At 32.1% G+C, this 23,470-nt stretch overlaps 1 protein-coding gene across 2 annotated transcripts; it reads right to left on the bottom strand.

Moving 5' to 3' along the window:
• Nucleotides 1-10: 10 nt before the first annotated feature.
• On the bottom strand, nucleotides 11-3,347 carry LOC107853336 (probable caffeoyl-CoA O-methyltransferase At4g26220). Of its 2 annotated transcripts, XM_016698341.2 has the most exons (4): nucleotides 2,629-3,347; nucleotides 1,171-1,227; nucleotides 593-1,077; nucleotides 11-497 (listed from the first exon to the last, which is right to left on the bottom strand). In XM_016698341.2, coding segments are annotated over exons 1-4 (687 nt in total). In that variant the 5' UTR covers nucleotides 2,773-3,347; the 3' UTR covers nucleotides 11-496. The 2 variants fall into 2 exon arrangements, with proteins under 2 accessions (XP_016553827.1, XP_016553826.1); XM_016698340.2 differs by having other exon boundaries at nucleotides 11-1,077; nucleotides 2,629-2,918.
• Nucleotides 3,348-23,470: the final 20,123 nt, after the last annotated feature.

The raw sequence follows: 23,470 nt of genomic DNA, 5'->3' as shown, positions 1-23,470 counted from the left end.
TTTTTGCAAATTGGAGTAAAGATAGTAGACTAAACAAGGTCATTACAAGATATAATGTGGGTCTCCAGCACCATATAGTAGACTAAACAGGGTCATTACTAGATATAATATGGGTTTCTACGACCATATAGTAATTCCCAAATAGTAGACTAAACAAGGTCATTACAAGATATAATGTGGGTCTCCAGCACCATATAGTAGACTAATATAACATGGGTCTCTAGGACCATATAGTAATTCCCAAAGCTCTAGCTAAGTGTAGTAGTAGTCCTATTTAGAGTAACGCTTCTTGCAAAAGTAATTTCGTATATTTATTTTTGTATGCATTATATGGGGGTATTTGCTTTTGGATAACCCAAGTACATAAACGACCTCTTAAAGTGCCCTCTTTTACTTTAACATTTCAACTAAGACTTGTACCTGTTTTCATCAAAAAAGTCGCCTGCAGATGGTCATTCCATCTCCCACCGTAACTTGAGAAATTTGAATGCGGGTATCTGCAGCAAGGAATTTGTTAAACTCAAGTAAGAAACTTCTATCTGGTCTCATCAACTCGTCAACACTTTCCTCTGGCATCACAAGTGTTGCATACCAGAGTGTGTTATCATATACTATCAGACCTCCAACTTTCACCAGCTGCATTAGTCTCTCATGATAAATTCCATAACTTGTTTTATCTGCGTCCACAAATGCAAAATCGAAACTACCTTTGTTTTTTTTGTCTTCCAGAAGTTTGTCAAGAACAGGTAAAGCGGGGGAGCTTTTGAAATCGATTTTATGCTCTACCCCGGCTTTTTGAATGACTGGCAAGCCCATTTCATAAGACTGTCGATCAGGGTCAATTGCTAGGATCTTGCCATCATCAGGAATTTGAAGAGCAGTGAGAAGTAGTGAATATCCAGTGAAGACTCCGAGTTCAATAGTGTTTTTGGCGTTCATCAAATTCAACAGCATAGCTATCAGTTGACCAGAATCAGGTGTTGCACCCATATAAAAATTAGGGTGATTTTCTGTTATTGCCCTGATCTCTTTGAGCAGTGCTGGCTCTCGAGGGTAAACACTAGTCTCCAGGACATACTGGTGCAGTTATAAAAGAATGGATATTTAGTAAATTGATCAAAAGAGTATCATAAGAGGGGGAAAAGAATTTGAAAGAAGAAAAAATAGTACCTGATATAATTCTTTGCTCTGCAATAACCCTTTATGGTCCCATGGTGAACCTTCAACCTGTAAATTATCAAAAAAGACAAAACATCAAGCAAAAGACCTAAGTAATTGGTTATTGCTTGTATAAAACTAAATAGACCAACAACCACAATAGCATATCCAGTAATCTCACAAGTAGGGTCTGGGAAAAATAAGACATACGTAGCTTACTCCTATCTTTATGAGTAGAAAGTTTGTTTTAATTAACCCTCAATAATCCTATTCCTTTGTCTGAGCTTGGTATCGACAATGTGAATGAGCTCAAATTCAAATTCTATAGACCCCAAGGTCTAAATCACCTCTACTTTTAAAAGTTGAAAGGATAAATGCTCCAAAAAAATAGAAGAAAAATACATCACCCTGCACTCTTTCAAGATTACATCCTGGCAAATATTAATAAAGCTATCAACTAACCAAATTAGCCCAGATTCTGACCCTAGAGAAGCACAAGAAAAAGAGTGTCTGATTTCTGTAAGAACAAAAGAATGTTGAAAACTATTACTCATTCCATCTCAATTTATGCGCACACTTTTCATATTAGTCTATTCCAAGAAATATGTAAATCTTTCTGTAATTTGAAATAAAATAACTTTTGAAATATTCCCTTTCTGCCCTTAATAAAGCATTTACAGCCACATATTTTAGAAGTCCATCAGTTCATTTTTAGACTTTGTGCAAGTCAAACGATATCACATAAATTGGGATGGTGGAAGTAGTGCGTAACAATCAAGATTACATTATTATTCTGAAAATGGTTGTTGAGAAATGGTTCCTTAAAACAAAGAGGAAAAAACACGCCTACAAAGTTTAAGCTACGAATTGAATCCCTTCAAATGAAAATTCAATCAAGTATCAACTACCAAGCAAAGAGGCACACCAAACTTACTAGGTAAAGGTTACCTAAGTTAGTCGAAATGTCTAAACACAACAGACTAGGTGAGATTTTTAATCATATGGTAACATTATCAGAATATAGTAGAATTTAATTGAAGATGCTGGTTAACTGTCAAGTATGCAAAGTTCAGGGTTGGTCCATTTTTGTCCTCTTTATAACACTGCACAGATATAATCCTTTAACTTCAAAAAATTATATTAATGAAATTGGCCATGTCAATGTCAGATTCAGAAATCAAAGGAAACAAAAATGAGTTGTGTGTTTCCAAACCAAAAAAAGGAGCAGAGTAGATATCCTTTTTAACTAGACTAAAAAAATGAAGAAATGAAGAGGAGCCTTGAACTAATTTGTAAAATTGTTGTCACGCGACTAGAAGGTCATAGGTTCAGCCGTGAAAACAGTCTCTTGCAAAAATGCAGTTGACTGCAATACACCCGGCTTGTGTTTCGGTCATTTTGGAACCCCTTGTATAGCAGAAGCTTTAGTGTATCGAATTGTCCATTTTCAAGGGATGAAGATAGACCTACCTCATCTGAAGCATTAGATTGCAAATTCATCATCCTAGGTGAAAATGCGAGGTGCTTTTTCGGTTGCAGAATACACCGCAATGATGGCCTTTTATAAACAACCAATAGAGCAGCAGTAAAGTTAGGAGCTCCAACACACACCATGTTTTCAGAATGACTAACCTACCTTCGTCTATATTCTATCTCTCTCTCTTTTTGGTGAATCGATCTACTTCTCAATGTTGTATGGACTAAAGAAAGTAGGTGCCAGCAAAAGCATAGGGATATGATTTGGTGTGCCCACATTATATGCTACGTGTTTGTTCGTATATTTCTAAATATTTTAGGCAAATCTAATTTAGTTCAACTTTTACTTAAAAAATTTCAACATATGCATAGTTTTTGCCAAAATATTTTACTCCTTTACAAAAAAAAAAAAGTGCTTATGAAATATGATACTATACTTATAAGTTTTAAAAATTATTAAAAATACATATAAATTTGGCACAAAATTATTATTTTGATAATGAACTACAGAATGCATTTTGCAAAAACCAAAACACAATATTTTAATAAACTGTTAATAAAACAAGTATCAACTATTACAATTAGTCAAATTAGTTACGAATATCATCGATGCAAAAAAAAAGTATATAATAAAAATGATAGTAACTAGCTAATTTTTAAGATAATCTTCCCACGTTCTATGAAAAATCTCTGCAGGACGAGCAAGCATTTTAAGATCAACAAGCAACGATGTTACCTGCTTGTTATAATTGATGGATTAATTTTATGAAATGTTTCGATACAGGAAATTACATGGAATGACCCTTGTAATGGATGTCTTTGATTTTTTTGTCCCCCATAATAAAAGGCGTTAAAAATTAGTCTTACTTCCTGTTTATGTATAATACAAGTACATTTTTGTTCCAATACAACTCAAATATTTTTTAAACTTTTCATGCTCATATGTCTCGCAGCTTCTATTTTTATTTTATTTTTTATTTTTCTTGTTTTAATTCATTTGTCTCAACTTTTATTTTTCTACTACTTTTCTCTTTTTTTCTTTTTTTTTCTCCTCAAACATTACTTATTTCTTCATTTCTCTTTTTTCACTTTTTTAATTCATTTATCTCAATTTTTTTTTGTCATTTCTCATTTTTATTTCTTTATCTATCTTTTTTTTTTTTAATTCATTTGTCTCAACCTTTTTTTAACCATTTCTCATTTTTTTATTTTCTTTTTTCATTGTTCTCAAACTTTATTTTTTTCTTCTCATTTTATTTTTCTCAGTCTTTTTTTTTTTTTATATATTTTATTCTTCTCTTTTTTCTTAACCTTTGTTTTTTTCTTCTCTTTTTTTTCTTTTTCTTCCTTTTTCATCTACTTCTATATATTTTGCTAATAAATAGAAAGTTGGATAGTCCGCAAAGAAAGCTTCTTTCCTTGACATCAAAGTAAATTTAAGGGCATGACTTATTGTTTGAAAGTTTTTTGGGATAAGTCTTGCTCTAAGACAAAAGTTATAGAATATATCATAGATCAAGATACGATGCTTTAGTGTTAATTCTTGCCCATGAGGTATAACTTGTTGTTTAAAAGTCCTTGGACTATTCGTGCCTCTAAGATAAGAGTTATAGAGTATTTCATAAAATCAAGACATAATGTGGTATTGTCAACTCTTACCTATGAGGCATAACTTGTTGTTTGAAAGTCCTTGATTTATAAAACATCTCATAAATCAAGACAGAATATGATACTGTTAACTCTAACCCATAGGGCGTACCTTGTGAGCTAAGTCTTGTCTCTAAGGCAAGAGTTATAGAATATCTCAAAAATCAAGACACGATGTGGTAGTTTCAACTCTTACTCATGGAGCATAATTTGTTGTTTGGAAGTCCTTGGACTATGTCGTGCCTCTAAGACAAGAATTATAGAACATCTCATAAATCAAGAGTTAAGACATAATGTGGTAGTGTCAACTCTTACCCATGAGGGATAACTTGTTGTTTGAAAGTCCTTGATTTATAAAACATCTCATAAATTAAGAGACGGTGTGATAGTGTCAACTCGTCACCATGAGGCGTACCTTGTTGTTTGAAAGTTCTTGGGTTGAGTCTTACCTATAAGACAAGAGTTATAGAATATCTCATAAATCAAAACACAATTTGATAACGTCAACTCTTGCCCATGGGACGCAACTTGTTCCTTGAAAGTGCTTGGTCTAAGTCTTGCCTTAAAAGAAAAGTTATAGTGGATCTCATAAATAAATACCCAATGTGGTAGTATCAACTATTGTCCATGGGGCATAACTTATTTTTTGATGATCCTTGGGATAAGTCTTGTCTCTAAGACAATGGCTATAGAGCATTCATAAGTAAAACATATAATGTGGTACTGTTGACTCTTGCCCAATGTACGTAACTTATTATTTGAAAAACCTTGGGATAAGTCATCCCTTTAAGGCAAGATTTGTAAAACATCTCATAAATCAAGACAAAACGTGATAATGTCAACTCTTATCCGTGGGGCATAACCTCTTGTGTGAAAGTCCTTAAACTAAGTCTTGCCTTTAAGGTAAGAGTTATGGAATATCTCATAAATCAAAACACAAATGTGATAGTATCAAATCTTGTCCATGGAACGTAACTTGTTGTTTGAAAGTTCTAAGTCTTGTCTCTAAGGTAAGCTTAATAAAACATATCATAAATTAAGATACAATGTGGTAGTGTTAACTCTTGCCCATGGGGCGTAACTTATTGTTTGAAATGAATCGAAGAAAAGAAAAGAAACGTAAAATAATAAAAGTAGCAAATAAAATATTTTTAAAAAAAAATATAGAAGTTGAGAGGATAAAAAAATAAAAAATAAAAATAAAGGTTGAGCAAAATAAAAAAATAACAACTAAAGAAAAATAAAAAGAGAAAAAATTAAAAGAAAATTAGAAGCTGAGAGGAGAAAAGGTGAAAAAAATATAGGTTAAGAAAAACTAAAAAGAATAAAATAAAAAATAAAAAATGAAAGTAAAATAAAAAATAAAAAATAATAAAAATAAAAATAGAAGTTGAAAGAAGAAAAGAGGAAAAAAGGAATCGTTGAGAAAAAAATTAAAAAAATAAAAATCAAAGCAAAATAAAAAATAAAGAAAAATAGAAGTTGAAGGATAAATAATTATGAAATTGTATAGAAATATGTGAAATATAGAGGGGTAAATAGGTAATTATTCTATATACAAAAAAGAAGAAAAACTAGTTTTGTAAGACTTTTGTAATAGGGGACAAGACAACAAGGATAATTTACAGAAATACCATATATGTAGGTGATAATAAATATTTCTAGCACTACTTTTCTTAATTACATAATATACAATTTTTGACATTTTTTGATACATATATTTTCCCTTGATTCATATGTGTTTTGATACATTTGAAAAAATTGTTAGATAAATAAGAAAATAACCAAATCTCGTTAAATTGGGGGAGTAAATCACGTTTCATCAGTTATGAAATCATAAAAAATATTACAATTAACAGATAATCAAAAAATTCATCTCTTCAAATCAAACTCCATTGTAAACTTTAATTTTTACGCAAATTCTTCATCTAGATTTTTATTTTCTTCATCATGTCAGTGTTGACAATATTTATTTTGTTACGACATTTTGGTGTTTGAGTTTCTGAGATCAGATACGACTCTTATTAGATTGATGGTATTGTGATTCATGAAAAAACATCTTATAGAGATTTAATGGTTGCAATATGTTTTCAACTTAATATCGATGAATTTATGAAAAACAGTGATGTAAAGTATATTATTCAAGGAAACTTGACAACAATGGAGATTCATAATGATATGAGTACGAAGTTTTTTTTTTTTTTTTTTTAATTATGAAACATGCACCATCCTTTGATATGTATCCTTTATGTATCAATACTACTAATATAATAAAGGTCATGGAATGTTTGATTCAAATACAGGTGCAATTGAGTGTCACAAAGATGTTTAAACTGAAATGCTTGCACTTTCTGAAGTAGATGTTAATGAATCATTCAATTCTAGTATTGATGGTGCCAGCAACTTTATAATGAATTGCAACAACATGGTTGTAAAGGTGAAACAACGTTACAAGAATAAATCAACTCTCCTTTTAGTGATGCAAAATTATTTCATTTGGCGTAAATTTAAATTCAGAGTTGAGAGATCTGACAAAAAGAGGTATTCTTTGTAAAATCAATATTTATTTTAGAACTGAAACAACAACTAATTATATTAATAAGTTATTTAATTGAATTTAGTATAGTTTATTTATGAATAACTAGGATTACAATGTTCTTATTTGTTGATACATTTCTTTGATTCATATTGTACAAATAAAATAGTGAAAATGTACTCAAATTTGAATGTTATATTTTCTGACGAACGCTACATTCTTTGTTACATATCAAATATTTTTGTGATTCGTAATTGAGTGAAATTTATTATTTATGATACATGTTTAGTTATGCTTGCAAGAAATTTATTTTTAACTACAACATTTTGGTATATATTCAAAACAATTTGTTATATCGATTTATTTGTGTGAAGTTTGACACGGTTTGATACATTTAGTGTTTCTCCAATGAAAAATTATTTTTTTGTAGTGTTTGTTTAATATAAAATTTATGAATTGATTTATTTTTTAATTCTGAAATGATATATTTATTTTGACATGAGCAATTTGAAATTTTTATTGTTTCTGGGATGAAACCAATGTAGTTGTTTTGTTTCATATTGACTAACTAAACTGATACATTTAGTATTTCGAACAGTTGATAATGTCTTTCATTCATGCAGTTATTTTTTGAGGTGTAAATTTCATGATTGTAGTTGAATAATTCGAGCGTCATATATACTGGTACTGATAATTTTAAAGTAAGGCATTTTCTAATGAACATACATGTCCAATTAAGTATGGTGTCTTCGATCAATGTCAAGCAACTGTTGATTTTATTGGAGGAATAACAGTGCTAAAGTTTGAGAACCATAAAAGGATAATCGCACCAATTGACATTGTTGATGATATCAAACGAGAATTAAATTTGGACATAAAATACATGAAGGCATAATTTGCTAAAGAACGGGCTCTTGAGATATTGAGAGGTGGATCAGTTGATGGATATATACAAATATCAAGATACATATATATGTCAAATTTTGTGTACCCAAATCATACATAAGAGTACATAAGTTATAAGAGAATGAGTTCTTGTATCTTTTCATATCTCTGTATCCAATGATCAAAGGGTTTGAGTATTGTAGATCAATTTTTGTAGTAAATGATAACCACCTGAGTGGTCCATATCAGAGAACTTTCCTTTCATCAAATACGCTGGATGGGGCAGGTATTGATTGTTTGCTTTTTTTTTTTTGTAATTTTAAACATATATCTTATTTTTAATAAATATATTTAATTTTTTTTTTATTTATGTACTAAGCCACATTTTTCCATTTGCATATGTTGTTGTTGATGTTGAAAATGATGCATCTTGGATATGATTTTTTCAACAATTTAAGTGTACTTTTGATGAACGTGAAAATATGTGTGTTATCTCAGATCGCAATGAAAGCATAATCAACAGTGTTGGAAAAGTATATCCATCTATATCATCTTTGCATTGCATGTGACATCTATGGAGTAATGCGTGCACAAACTTTAAAAAAAGTAAGAATAGATTGAGCAATAAGTTTTATGTTATGGCTAAAGCATATGGAGAAAATGATTTTAATGAGTTAATGTGTAAAGTTGAGAAGGTTGATTACAGAGTGAAGGATTATCACAAATATGCAGGATTTAAAAAGTGGACAAAAGTCCATGATCCAATAAATAAGGGGGGAATAATGACATTCAATATAACCGACTGTATCAACTCTCATCTTGTGGAGGCACGTGAATTGTCAAATTTATAATTTTTAGAACAAGTACGAATCTTATTTGGTTCTTAAAACTGCAAAAACAGAGACAGGTCAAGCTTTCTTTCTGAGAAATCATTGGGAGGTAGAATTCAGAAAATTCTATCAACAAATGAGACAACTCATTGCGGATGGCTGTAAGTTTTATTAATTTAATTTTTCTATGTTCTGAACTCATTACTGTTAAACGTGAAAAAAATATTTGAATAAATCATTACAAAATTCACTGAATTTGTATAATATTATTAATTTTGTAATAGGTTAGGACATCTTCAAAGCACATCTATAATGTTTATGGTTAAGGAAGACGATATATTATTCGTTTGGATAATCAAACATGCATCTACAGTAGATTTCAGGTTGATGAGATTTCATGTCCGCATGCTATTTCTGTGTTGAAAAGTAAATATGTGTCTGAAATGAAGCCACATTATTTGGATTACTACAAAAAAAAACATTTGTCAAGATTTATGAAATGCTATTTGTCTGATGTAGGACAAGAAAGATTGAAATGTTCCAGCAACAGTTTTGAAAGATATGATGTTTCCTTCAAAATATAGCAACTGATTCTTGAAAGTTGCATTTGGATATTTTGAGATAAGATCCAAAATAGGTACGATGAAATATTCTAAGACATTCTTCTTTCAAATCTGTCTTGAGCTTTGAAATAATCTTCTGATTATGTATGCTACAGTACCTTAAATTATGTGAAGGTCGATTTTTGACAATCAAACTAATGTTCTATATAATTAGCATATTGAACAAGTTAAGCCTGACACTTAACATTATACTATACTCTTATATGTATCAAATGTATTAAACAAATGTATCAAATGCATCATATATTGGGTTAACAAAAGCATAAAAATTGAGTTAACAGAATTGCATCAAAAACATATGTCAAATATTGAGTTACCAAATGCATCAAAAATGGAGATACCAAATATGTAAACCACATGTATCAAATGTATTAAGCAAATATATCAAATGTATCAAAAAGAATTATATTGAGTTACCATATGGCAGTTAAAATCTGCTACTACAAAGTGTTTCCAATGTATCAAATCTGAAAATCAAGAATTCAAATAGCATAATTGAAAATGAATCAAATGTATCAAATTCAACAACTATTACCTCAAATAATTTACTATCAAAATCCCTTAAATAGGAGTATCAACTAACAAAAATATCAAATGTATTCAACTCTTAGCAATATGTCATATGAATCAATTGTAAATTTAGAAGTTTTTTTTCCACTTCTGGTGGAGAATTGTGTGTCTCCTCTGTATCGTTTTCATCACTACTTTGCATGTCAATTTTGTTAGTTTGAGTAGCAAAATCTTCTCAAAGTTTCTTCATCTTTGCAGGGTCATTACGGTGTTTTAATCTATTTCTGTAATTTTTTTAAAAAAATATTATCAAAAGCACCCAGAACAAAATCCACCATTTCATCACTTGAAGAACCAACAATGTTCTTACTAATTTGGATAACACCCAAACTGAATGATGGTAAATCATCAGAAGCCATAAAGCTAAAAAAAAACACAATAAATATGTTTTGAAACTAAGATGAAGTAATCTTTCTTAGAATCTACGTCAATATTTCACTAACCTCTTAAAAAAACCTCAAAAAATAAGAAATTTGTCTCACTAACTTGTCTTGAATGTATTTACAAATGATGTAGGATGGATATAGAGTTTGAAACTCAAAATTGGGGAGAATTAATCAATTTTTTAGAGGTGGGAAAATTTAAAAATGGAATTGGATAAATTTGGGGATGAAAAATAGGAGCTTGTGCGATTTTGTGGCTGAAAAAATGTGTAGCAATGATAAAATTCAAAAAATGATGTATTATGAAATATTTTAAAAGATGTGATAATTTTTAAAATAATGATCCTTGAGTTTGGTAATTTGTGTAATTTTTTTAAAAAATAAAGTCACCAATTATTGGACATATTTATGTAGTTTACCTGCTTGGATACTGCTAAGAGACAAGACAAGGGAGGCACGAAATACACACCAAAATCAGTCCACAAGTTCAAGAACCAGAGGACTTCTTTGGTGACCAACTCTCGAATTCACAATAAGAACAAGAAAGAGATGATAACAAGATGTTTAACACCTATTTTACAGCCAAGAAAAACAAAAATCTCACTCTTCTTTCTCTTGTTTTCAATATCAAACATCCTCTTTGAAACTACTTCTTCAACACAACAAGATGAACATCAAGAACAATAATAACAACACTGTCCACAACCTTCAACAACAATTTGAAAATTAGCTCAAGAACTTGGATTTAGACTCAAGAAGTTCTAGTGAACAAGAATCCAACACAAAAAAATACTAAGAAAAAAAAAGGCCTAGATCTAGACACAAATCTCAGTTAAACACAAAATAGGACAGATTAATTTTTTTGCGTTTTCCAGTTTTTCTAATATTTTTTTATTTTTCAAGATAGAAAGCCCAAGATTGATCTCGTAGGAATGAAATCAATCCTTTCTCTATACCAAATGATACAAGAAAGACTACGGAAGACACAAAACAACCCACAAAATAGTCCACAAATTGAGAGAAACCCGAGGACCCCTTTGAGTGCTAGTTTCAGCCAACAACAACAACAACATAAGTATCACAAGTTTACAAGGTATTTTAACACCAAAAAAACAACAATACAACAAGAACAATATGAACACATTTTACACAAGATTCGGATTCAATAAGAACAAATGATTACAAGATACAAACACTAACACAATTACAAAAAAGGTAAAGATATATAGTGAGACATAGATTATTACAATGATTAGGAACTAAAGAGTATATTAAACTCAAAAACTCCTAATGAATGTAACAACAACACCACACTCTTATGTTGACCGCCAAGGAAATCAACTCACCTCAAGATCCACCATTTTCAAGCAAAGAACAATATTGGCTTTTCTAAGCCCTAAACTACAATGGCTAATCCAAGCCCTAACTAAGAACTACACTAAGGTGGTCTACTCTCAAGAGAGAGGACTTTCAATGTCTCATATTTTCATCACTAAAATTTTTTTAAGAGAATAACTAAAATGTCCTATTTACAGTGTATTACAAAAGTAGACAAAATGACTACATTACCCTTAATGATAGGGGTAGCCATGGAGTACATTTTATGCAAATTCAAGTGACCAAAATGTCCTTAATGAAGATGACTCTAAAATCGTGTGCCATTAATGGTCCAAAGCCGTGAGTCCTCATATCTTTAATGCTCCAAGAAATTTTCTACTCTCGGCCTTGATGTATGGTATGCTTAATGGTAGGCTCAAAATGGGTCCTCCATGCATATTCTCGTATCCATGAGGTGGCCAAGTCTTGAGCCTCTATATGTTGTCCTACAAAGATGTCATCAAAAGATAAGATGACCATTTATCCCGTATCAGCCAGTAATAAAAAATTCTTTTATTACTGTCATAATATCATCTCTAACTATGCAGTAAGCCTTCTTAAAAATAAAGCATTATAACCATCCACATTTGGATCCCCTTCATCACTTATATCCTACAATACATTCTATATCTCCTATTTATTAACCTCTGTATGTAGTAGCAATTATTATTCATGAGAGACAATTAGACCATTCTCACGATAAGCTTATTAATAGCTGGTAGAAAAGTTGCTTTTGTAACCATCAAACTCTTATTAAACTACACAAATTCATTCATAATATCTTTATTAGTTTTCAGTAGGTCTCCAGGAAGTAAGTAAGCTCTGTGATCATTTTGTTTTGTTGCTTGTCTTTTACAACAGTAAAAAAATATTTAGAGTTGGAATCCCCTTGCTTGATTCAGTTGTCCCTTTCCTTCTCCTTTAAGATTCCCTCTTTAATAAGAGACCATTTCTCTAGATCAATAAGCAATACATTTTCTCTGATATAAAAATTATCATCTTACTTGTTTACTAGTTAAGTCTGTACATAATTTAGCTCTATTCTAGCCTATTCTATTCTTTGAGTTATTACCTTAAACTCAGCTTGATTCAACCTTTGGAATTGAGGCCAAATTTTCTTCAACTTAAGACAAACTTTTTACACCCTCCAGTGATCTAGTTTGAGTAGTCACACATTTGCAATAATATTGAGGAAATCTAGTGGCCAACACAAATATTAAAGAATCTAAATGGGATCTTAACACTCTATTATTGCCTCTTAACTTTCAGTACCATAGGACATTGATCAGAGACATTTGGGACATCATATTCAGTGGTCATATGCCCCTAGTCATTCATCCATCCATCATTACCAAATGCTCTATATATTCTAATATATATCTTGTCCTGTCCTTGTGGATTATTTTTCTAAGTGTAGTAATTCCTACGTAAAAATTTAGTAAGTCCCAAGACATGTATGCAGTCATTAAAGTCCTTGATCTCAGCATTAGTGACTGGATTTTCAAAATTCCTATCTTGAATATACAACACAAAATTAAAATGTCTATAAACAAACAAAGGCTTAGAGACAGTTTGTGTAATTTTATTCAAAGTGTCCTATAGTTCCTTCCTTTATTCAATAGTTTTAAGGCCATACACTATAATAATCATACATTTAGTCCGATCTTGTATATCAACTATTAAATGGTGAATTAGTTGATCCCCTATTATTAGAGGTGTGACATTATAGATGCTACTATCCCATAAAACCAAATTCAACTATTGATTGCAAATTGGTAGTTGTCTGAACTTCTTTTACCAGGCAACGAATTCTGAATTATTCCTTGTGCGTTATGTGTTTAAATCTAGTTTCCAAAAGTACAATAAATTTATGTAACGACTCTTTCCATTTTTACAAGTGAGTGTCTTGTTTAAATATTTGAACTAAGATTTTTCCTGAATTTGAAGTTATGATTTTTAGGCTAGTCTAGTCTCAAATAAAATCTGAGCGAGGTATGATCCATGATAATTTAGGAAAGGGTAGGAAAAATGTGGTAGTGTTTACTTTGATTTCTTTTATCTAAGATGATAAGAAATCCATAAGAATTTATGAAATTAAATTTAGGTAAGTAGAACTTCCGAAATTGATCTTAGCATACAGGGTATTATTCGTGATGTCTTGAATTTAAGTTATATTTTGAAAAAGGGAAATTCTAGGAAAAATAAAAAATTTTGCCTTGTCCATTTCATTATAGTGGTGTTCATATCACTATATCGATATGCCCAAAAGTAGAATTATTCCCATTATAGAGATCAATCAACACAATCAATGGCTGCTATAGCGACTAGCCCGTCATAGCGATGTTGTTCTAGTGGCATATGTTGACACAACGACATCAACCATTGTTTTATTTTGAAAAAACTTTTGGGGGTTCAACAGGGAGATTTGAGCAAAAATACTTGATTTTCCATTATTTTTCTTCATTATGATAATGATTCCATCCCCATTAACAAGCAAATTAATAATCTAGCCCTAAAATTACTAGTTTATGATTTTAGCAAAGGTGAAGCACTTGTTTTAGTGGATTTTCTGGTGCAAAGGAGTAATTTAGGTGTGAAATCATTGGATTTTAGTTAATGATTGTCAAGTTACCCTTACATGTTGTTAATTCACTAAATGATCCATGAATTTTGGTAGTTTTAGGTGGATTATGGTATAAAAGCCCTAGAATAGGAAGGGAATAATCATGAACTTAGCCTTAGGGGATGGGATTGAGTTATTATTCCTAACATAGTAGTTCATCGCATTGATAATGTATTTTATGTGTATGTCTAAACTAAAATAAATCTAAAATTTCAGAAAAAGGCAAAACTCTAGATTAGTTAAGTTGTGCACACTTGGATTGAGGTAGGTGATAGTTACGTAGATTAATCCAGTTTGTGTTATATATTTATGTTAACTGTCTCTGAGTATTTCTTCTTGATGCATATCACTACGTGTGATTATATTTCACAGAATTTTATTTAAAGCTTGTGAATTTGACAAGTGTTGGTTGTTATACTTGTGTTATGTGATTTTCTGATATTTCAAGGTTGATTATGGAGTGTTCTGGTATTTGGTCATTCTTAAAGGATATTGATTATATGAGGTTGGCAAGTATTTCTATCTGGGGTTAGTGCATAGACGGAACTTATCCCCTACAGGTTAAGACTAGAGTGTGGTTATAATACCCTTAGTATGTATGTACAAGGTAAGGCGAGTTTGATGGTTCCATAAGGGAACTGGAAAAATATATAAATATTGTTGTGTTACTTTACTTGACTTGACCTTGCTTAAAATGATTGTAATACTTGTAGCCATATTTGATTTGTTGCTATTGATTCTAAACTACACTAAATATTACTTTCTGTACTAAAGTGTAGTTAGGGTGAGCCCATTTAACTTGTTGAACTATATCATGGTTAAGTGTTCATATTTCTCATCTTAGGTTGGCCAGATGACCCTACTAGTACATTGTTGTTTCCTTATGTACTAATATTATACCTGCTCTTACTTTTGTTGGGTTCAACACATATTCCAGCGGATCCTACAGGAACACACTTGTGATTCTATCATTGAACTTCAAATTCAAGGGTGAGAAACATATCCTCAGGATACTATGAATCCTTCCCGACGTTAGAGCCCTTTATTTGTACTTATGTACATTTCCTTAGTTTTGGGATTATATCCCTTTCTTGTTAATTCTTTAGTAGTTTTGGTATATTGACTTTCGGGGCCTAGGGATGGTTTTTTATTTTGTACTATGTTCCACATTTCTATTTTTAGCTTGATGACTAGATCTTGAATTTTTTTTGAAAAATTAATGGCATTGTTTCTTTATTTTCTCTAAGTCATGGCTAATGCTCCAGGTAATTGGTTCTCCAATTGGAGAATGGGGTAGGTTCCACTAACTTCGAATTAGGGCATGATAAGTTGGTATTAGAGCCTAGGTTCATTAATATTGTTGTACCAAAATGGGTCTAGTACAGTCTCTTAGAATGGTATGGAGATGTCTCCACTTTTCTTTGAGAGGCTATAAGTACTATATGTAGTTCTGATGATGAGTAGCTAAATTCCAAAGGGCTAGGTCCTTTGGCATGCAAGGTACAGTACAATTGGCACGTGTTATCTGCATAGTTTTGTCCTATTGTGTTACAAACTTGCAGGTGCTATTTTGTACTGACTTGGATAACTAGTCCAATGATATTTCAGCCCTAATCATCACTCGGCTATGAAAGGAAAGATAAACCTCTTAATTAAATGTTTTTTTTGCAAAAATCAAAGTGAAAAGAGAGGCAACAAAAACTCTATTTTAAGATTGCTCAAACATTGCTTATATTCTTATCTTTGTAATATGCTTAAAGAGTGAGTGAGTATTCGTGAGTGTTGATTTGTAAAATAATTACTCAAGTTATTAGAGTAATGTCCTATTTTATCATTGAGAGAGTTTCTTAGGTAGAGTTTTCTAAGTATGAGACTGATTAGAGGTAATCAGTGTAGAGAAAGTCCTTGGTAGAGTTACCAAGATGAGCTGGTAGTAGAGTTGCTTCTAGCGCAAGGAGCCTAGAGTCAGACTGATGTCTAGACTATAATCAGGAGGTTGATTATAATGGATTTCTTTGGTGCTTGTGAGGGCAAGCCATGGTTTTCCCTTCCTGATTTTTCACATAAAAATCCTTGTGTTTTAGCTTATTTTGCACTGTCTCTTACTTCCTAGTTATTTTTGTGTACTTTGCCTGTGATTGATTTTGAAGAATCTGGTCCCTTATTGTGTGGTGCAAACATCAAGGGTTCCAACAGTTGGTATCAGAGTCTGATCACTCTAAAAGATTCACACCTAGAGTGTCTTGGTTAGAATAACTGCTCTACCTAATCTAGAAAAAGGTTAATCTATATCTAGACAACCAAGATTCAATGGACAATATTATAGGTGGTGGAAAACTAGGATATGTGACTTCATTAGGCTAAACATAGTGAACTGATGGACATAATCCTTGACTATCCTCATGTTTTAGTGAAAGAAGCCAAAGAAGGAGAAATGACAACAATGGTTGTCTAGAGTTATAGAGAGTTCAATGGTGAAGATAGAAGGTAGATTAAGAAAAAATACAAGGCCAAGAAACTATTAGTCTATGGAATTGGGCCTGATGAATATAATAATACTCAGCTTGTGAAAATAATAAAGTGATCTGGGATTGCTTGAAGACTGATCATGAAGGTGCTACTGATGTGAAGGATTCAAAAGTAGACATGTTGACTACTTAGTATGAAACCATCACCATGAAAGAAGAAGAAACTATCCAAGAAATGCATACAAGGTTCACTTCAATTACAAATAAGCTTCATTGCTTAGGAGAGGTAATTCTAGTGTATAAGCAAGTGAGAAAGATTCTTGGTGTTCTTCCTAAGTCCTGGTAAAGCAAAGTGGATGGTATCACTGTGGCTAGGAACTTAAAAACTCTCACCATGGATAAACTCATTGGGAACCTGAAAACTCATGAACTTAAAAAATAACAAGGGCATGAGAAGATGAAGGTAAAAAGGGATAAATATCTAGATTTAAAATCTTCAAGATCAAGTCCAAATAAAGATGACACTGATACTGCCTACCTAGCAAAAAATTGTTAAAGCTATGAGGAAAAGTGGTTAGTTCTAGAGAAGTGAAAGCAGCAACAGAAAAGGAGCCACTATGGAAGTTTGTCACAAATGTGGAAGTGCTGAACACTTTATTAAGGATCATCCAATGCACAAAATGAACCATTAGGATTATTATAAAGGAGGTAACAAAGAAAGAGACAGGGAACAGGTCCTTGTAAAATTATAAAAATAGGTTGTGATTGATCTTGCAGTTAAACAAGCCTTAGCTAGTTGGGGCGATTCCTCCAGTGAATCTGATGAAATTGAGAAGTCTGCAGATATCTCCATGCTTGCAGTTGAAGATTAGAAATTCACCTTCGACTTCATGTTTTCTTTTATAGAAGACACTGAAACTGAAGAAGAGAATGGGGTAACTATCTCTGACATTAAGAAGAAGCTTGAAAATTATTCTGATAGGAAGTTAAAAAAGCTATCAAATATATTGATTAATACTATGTGCATGTTGAGTACTGAGAAAAATGGTCTAGAAGAAAGGATAGAGAATGATTAGCTTGAATTAATTTCCTTAACTCACTAGATCTCTGAAACAGAAGAGCAGTGAGCTAAGTTAAAATTTAACACTCTTAGTTTGGTGAGCCAATTGAAGAAAGTAGATGTTTTTGATAGAAAAAGGAAAAAAAAAGCCTCAAAGCTTCAAATTGATCTTGAATAAAAGCATAAGAATTCTCGAAACCATCTCATGACTGTGTTCAAGAAAAATGAGGAGTTAGAAAGGGTCTTGGTCCGTTTGAAGGAAGAACCCAAAAAATCTCTTCAATAGACCTCATCTTCACAAATCCTCTCTAATTTTATTGGTCAGGGATTCTATAATGGAAAGGGTCTTGGGTATCAGTACAAAGCTCAGTATTTTAATTCACAAGACAAGGATGTTCTAGATGTCAAGAACAAAGTCTATAAACCCTAGTGCACACACTTTGGAAGAATGGACACCTGAAGGAACACTGTCAAAGCTGGAATAGAGAAAAAATGTTCAATGATAGATATATCCAACAAGATCCAAAGAATTTCATGTCCCTTAAAAGTATGAAAAGGGGCAAAAAGAAAGCTCACACTACCTAGATGGACAAATAAAAACTTAGTCGTACCTCTGTCCTTGTACTAGGAATTCAAGCTCTAATGGGTTCCTAAGTCTAACAAATGATTGTAATACAAGAGGGAGAAAGAGTTTGCAATCAAAAAAATCATTTTGTTATATAATTGTTCAAGGCTATGAATGGAAGGTCTGACTATATTCTCTTTCCTAAGACACTTCAAGGTGAACGAGTCTTATGTGATTAGCATTTCTATCCCCAAGGATGAGCTCAAAGATGTGAAAAAAGCTGCCAAGTTCAGTGGAATGCTTAAGGAACTCTGAACTTTTGAAGAATGCCAAGTCTTGGACTTAGTCCTTAGACCTACTTCTAGAACATGTCGCGGTATCATATGGTGTAATGAATCTATCAAGTTGATGCTAGGATTGATCAGACTAACCTGACCTACCATCAAGTGAATCAGTGTCTCCTTACAAAATTAGCTATGTCCAGGTGTCAAGTATCCTTTGTAAATTAGTGCTTGTTGGTCTAACTCAATGTCATACCTTTGTATGTATACACCAATGGGAACAACTTTAGAGGTGGACAAATATGATAGCACAAAGTTAAAGATTCATACAAATTAGAGAGGGACCTATCCCATCTATCAGGTTAGTATCTTGTATGTGCAAATTTTGTCTATTTTGCCAAGAAAAATTCATGTCCTCCTTGCCCTTGTGTCAGAAAAAAATTGTCCTATTCTAAAAATGAAGGCGAGTCACCTAAAATCTAATATTGATCATATCTTATTCCCCCAAAAAACCCTTCCATGTGCTCATTATTTCTTAAATTTTGATGCACCCACTCTTTCTTATATCAAAAGAGAAAATCCAAAATTCAAAAGAGGCCCTCCAAGAGAAAGAACTTCTTAATGACTACAGATCTCCCACTTTCATATATTTCAAAGGATTCTAAGCTTCGCACTGTGATAAATTCCTTTCTAAACTATTTTGAAAAACATCCTTCTTCTCCCACTCTTCCAAAGCTTAACTCTTTTCTTACTCAACTTGTTAATGAATCTCTCCTAAATCTTCAAAACTGTTCTAATAATGTTGTGGAAGATAAAACCTGGGTAGCTGAAACATTATTTTGTTGTCAAAAAGCTAGGAAATATCATAGTTTATCATAAGAAAAATAATATTAATAAAACACTAAGAATCTCTATAAAATGGTTTGGAAGTTTTACTGAAAAGCAGTTGACTCTTGAGGGACCTGATCCCAAGAAGATAAAAGTAGCTAAAAGGAAAACTATGATCACTTATTCTAAAATAAAGAATGTGGATAAAAGTAAGGTTATATCCAATGAAGTTATAAATATTCTCTTGAAGAATCAAAAGGTGTTAACTAGAAAGATTTTTTATTCAAATATGCTAAAAGAACCGGGTATTTTGGAACTTGTTGAGCTGGTTAAACATCAAGGTTGGATGCATCTCAAGGAAGGACCTGTTCCCACTTCTTTTGATGAGATAGTTAGGGAATTCTATTTTACTTTAGAATTCTAAAAAGATGGGGTAAGTCTGACCGCATAGGTCTAAGGGAAGGAAATAAAGCTGAATGAGAAAACACTAGGAACATTTATTGAAGTTCCTATATGGGGTGAGAACTATCTCTAAGCAGCTGCCTTCAATAGAATTCTTAGAAAATTCATCCAAGTTCAAAGGAAAATCTGTGGCTGCAGTGAATAGGAACTCATTCAAGAGTGAGTTTCAATTGTTTTTTGACTTTGTGAACAAGGTAATCCTGCTTAGGTCACAAAAGATAAACATTGCCTCAACCACTGACTTATATGTGATGAAATGCCTTAGTAACTTTGAATTCATTAATATACCTGCATTGATAATAGAACCCATTCACAAAGTTGTTCTTTGTAAGAATGGAAAGCATTGCATGTCGTATGGATTTTGGCTGAACAAAGGACTTAAACATTATGGCATTGTATGTGATTTTGGAACCTAAGGACTTGTGGTTCAAATTCTTGATATGAAAACACTAGTCAAGACTGAATGTGTCAAACCAGGTAGCATTTATCAAGGGGATCTTAGTAAGGAAATAGAGGAACTGAGGTTCAACCAAGCTGTCAAGGAGAAAGAAATCAGCAAACTTCAGGAGATAATTCAGCATCTTTCAAAAGGAAGCCCATGTGACAAAGAAATGATTAAACTAAGAATGCAGAACTGAAGAAGAGAATGTCAATATTAACTAGCGAGGTCCTTAGGTCAAATTTTGATATAAGGCATCTCAACAATAACCTGACCCCACTTCTTCAAACTTTTCTTCCTAGTCCTTCATTTGTTAATCATTCTTGATTCCTATGGCTTTTTCCCTAAGAACATTTAATTTATGCTCTACTTTGATACTTACCCTACTTATAATGAACTTTGCTTTGTACGTTGCTTTTGTCATCTTTAAATTGCAAAGTTTTTCTTCATGTTAGTTTTGCCCCAGTGACCATGGGTTATCTAATTTGTGCTTAATTTACTCTTGGTTTACTTTTTTTACTTTTCAATAATGCCAAAGGGGGAATACATTACTGATTACATATAGTAGAGGACCAGGTAGGGTGGGTGTTCGGTCGGTTTAGTCTGATTGTTTAATATTAGTTTGATTTATCGGTTTTTGAATTGACAAAAATAACAACCATAATCAAACCGAAAAAAATCGGTTTGGTTTGGTTTCAACAAATTCGGTTCGGTTATTTTGGATTTTTATTTCGGTTTGAAATGTTAAAGTAGAGAGCCTCTTTTTTTCATAACTGAGCATTTAAAATTGATGATTTTTTTAAGAAAAATGATTTTTTTCAAATATATTTTTCATTCCCAAATATAAATAACTATAAGTAACTCAATAAAACTAAATAATGTCATCAAGTTCTTTATGGTAACAAGCAATTTCATCGTTGGGACTAACATACGAAGTTTCTTGGGTGATGCAGTACTCATTTCCATTCCAAATGTAAAATAAAGAAAATGCAATAAACTACCATGTTAAGCAAAAAATGCCATAAACTCACCTGAATGCTCCTCTTTAGACACAAACACAGAACATCAAATTCGTGGGTCGCGGGTTACGGTTGTGGGTCGCTGGTCACAGTGTCGTTGTAAAGAAAGGGAGTAGATCGCCGGTCTTTCGTCTATTTTGCCGAATCGTCGGTGGTGTAAATTGTAAACGACTCCTTGGATTTACTGTTTACTGTTGTGAGTGTTGAGACTTGAGTGTGAATGGTAATATGTTTACTGTTTAGGGATTTAGGCTCCTTGGAGTTGGAATTAGGGTTACTAAAATGTATATATAATTAATATAATATATTGATAATATATATTATTTTATATATAAAATAAATTAATAATATATATATATATATATTATAATATTATTTATATAATTTCAGTTTAACCAAAATTTTTTTAAAGAAAACCATAAACCGAACCGTTTAACCAAAATTTGAAAACTAAAATCCAAAATCAATCCGAAAAACCAAAAAATTGAAACCAAATTTAAATTTTGGTTCAGTTTTTTTGGTTTCTTTGGTTTTTCGTTATTTATGCCCACCCCTAGGACCAGGTACCAAATGGTATGTTCTAGGTGGATATAAATGGCATGCTGATAGGGGAAGTATGTGAGGTGTTGAATAGACGAATTGGGAGTCATGTTGATAAGATAAAGTGTGAAGTGTTCAAATACACTAATTAAAGGCACGTGATAACAAGGGGATGAAATGGAAAAAATCAGAAAGTGACAACAAGGGACCAAGTCCCCGTGTTGCATTATAGAGGAAGCACGATGATAGGGAGAAAAATATCAACATGAGGATGTGCATTGATTATAGACAATTGAATAACGTTACCATCAGAAATAAGTTTCTTTACCTTGTATAGATGATTTGTTTGACAAGTTACAGGGTGCAATTATATTTTCCAAAATTGACTTGAAGTCAAGTTACAATCAATAGAAAATAAGGCCAGAGGATACCAAAAATAATATTTAGGACTTAGTATGACCATTACGAGTATGATGTCCTTTGGGTTGACCAATACGCCTATAGCCTTTATGAGCTTGATGAATTGTATTTTAAGTCATATTTGGATTCTTTTTTTATTGTGTTCATTGATGACATCTTAGTTTTCTCCAATTATAAGAAGAAGCATGAATGTCATCTTCACGTTGTGTTGGGGATTCTAAAGGAGAAGTCATTGTATGCCAAGTTCTCAAATTATGAGTTCTAGTTGTCTTCAGTTTCTTTCATGAGGCATGTTGTTTTAAAGAAGGTGGTGGCGGTGGATCTCCAAAAAATTGAGGCAATCATGAATTGGTTAGACCTAGCTCAGTGATAAAAGTAAGGAGTTTTGTGGGTTTTTTTAGCTACTATATAGTTTTGTCGAAAACTTTACATCTATAGAAACATACTTAACCAGGTTCACACAGAAAGAAGTACCTTTTGTTTGGTCAGATGATTTTGAGAAGAGCTTTCAAAGGCTCTAGATAATGTTGACCATAATACCTATTCTTTTTTACTAGTTGAAATAAGGATTTAATAGTGTTATATTATCTTTACTTTTGGGATTTGGTGTTGTGTAAGCAGGATAAGAATGTTATGGCTTATGCTTCAAGGGAATTGAATCCTCATGAAAAAAACTACCCCACCCATTATTTAGAGCTAGTAGCAGTGGTGTTTGCTCTAAAGATTCAGAGGCACTATCTCTATAGTGTCAAGTGTGAGGTATTCACAGATCATCATAACCTACAACATGTGTTTACTCAAATGGATTTGAATCTAAGGCAGTAGAGATGAATGGAATTTCTATCAAATTATTATGTGACTATTCTGTATCATCTAGAGAAGAACAATGTGATCGTAGATGCATTGAGCTGGAAGGTTACAAGTATGGGTAGTTTTTTCTTTATAAGATTATCCAACTGACCTTTGGCTAGAGAGTTTCAAACTCTAACATCACAGTGCATGTAGTTTGGTGTTTCAAATAGAAGTGGAGTGTTTGCTAGTGTCAAGGTAAAGTCAAAATTCCTAGATCAAATGAATGTCTATCATTTTGAAGACGAAAAGTTGAATACACTCTAGAATAAGATGACACGTGGAGAGGTAGCGGATGCCACTCTTGATGTGGGTGGGGCATTGTGGTTTAAGGTAAGAATTATGTCTCTTGAATTGGAGATATGATTCATGATGTACTTTTTAAAGCCTATGGCTTTCGTTACTCTATTCATCCAGATGAAACCAAAATA

This window comes from Capsicum annuum, chromosome 4 (assembly GCF_002878395.1).
Source record: "Capsicum annuum cultivar UCD-10X-F1 chromosome 4, UCD10Xv1.1, whole genome shotgun sequence".
Lineage (NCBI taxonomy): Eukaryota > Viridiplantae > Streptophyta > Magnoliopsida > Solanales > Solanaceae > Capsicum > Capsicum annuum.
Note: the sequence above shows the minus strand (reverse complement) of the source record. Positions and strands in the feature narration are given on the sequence as shown.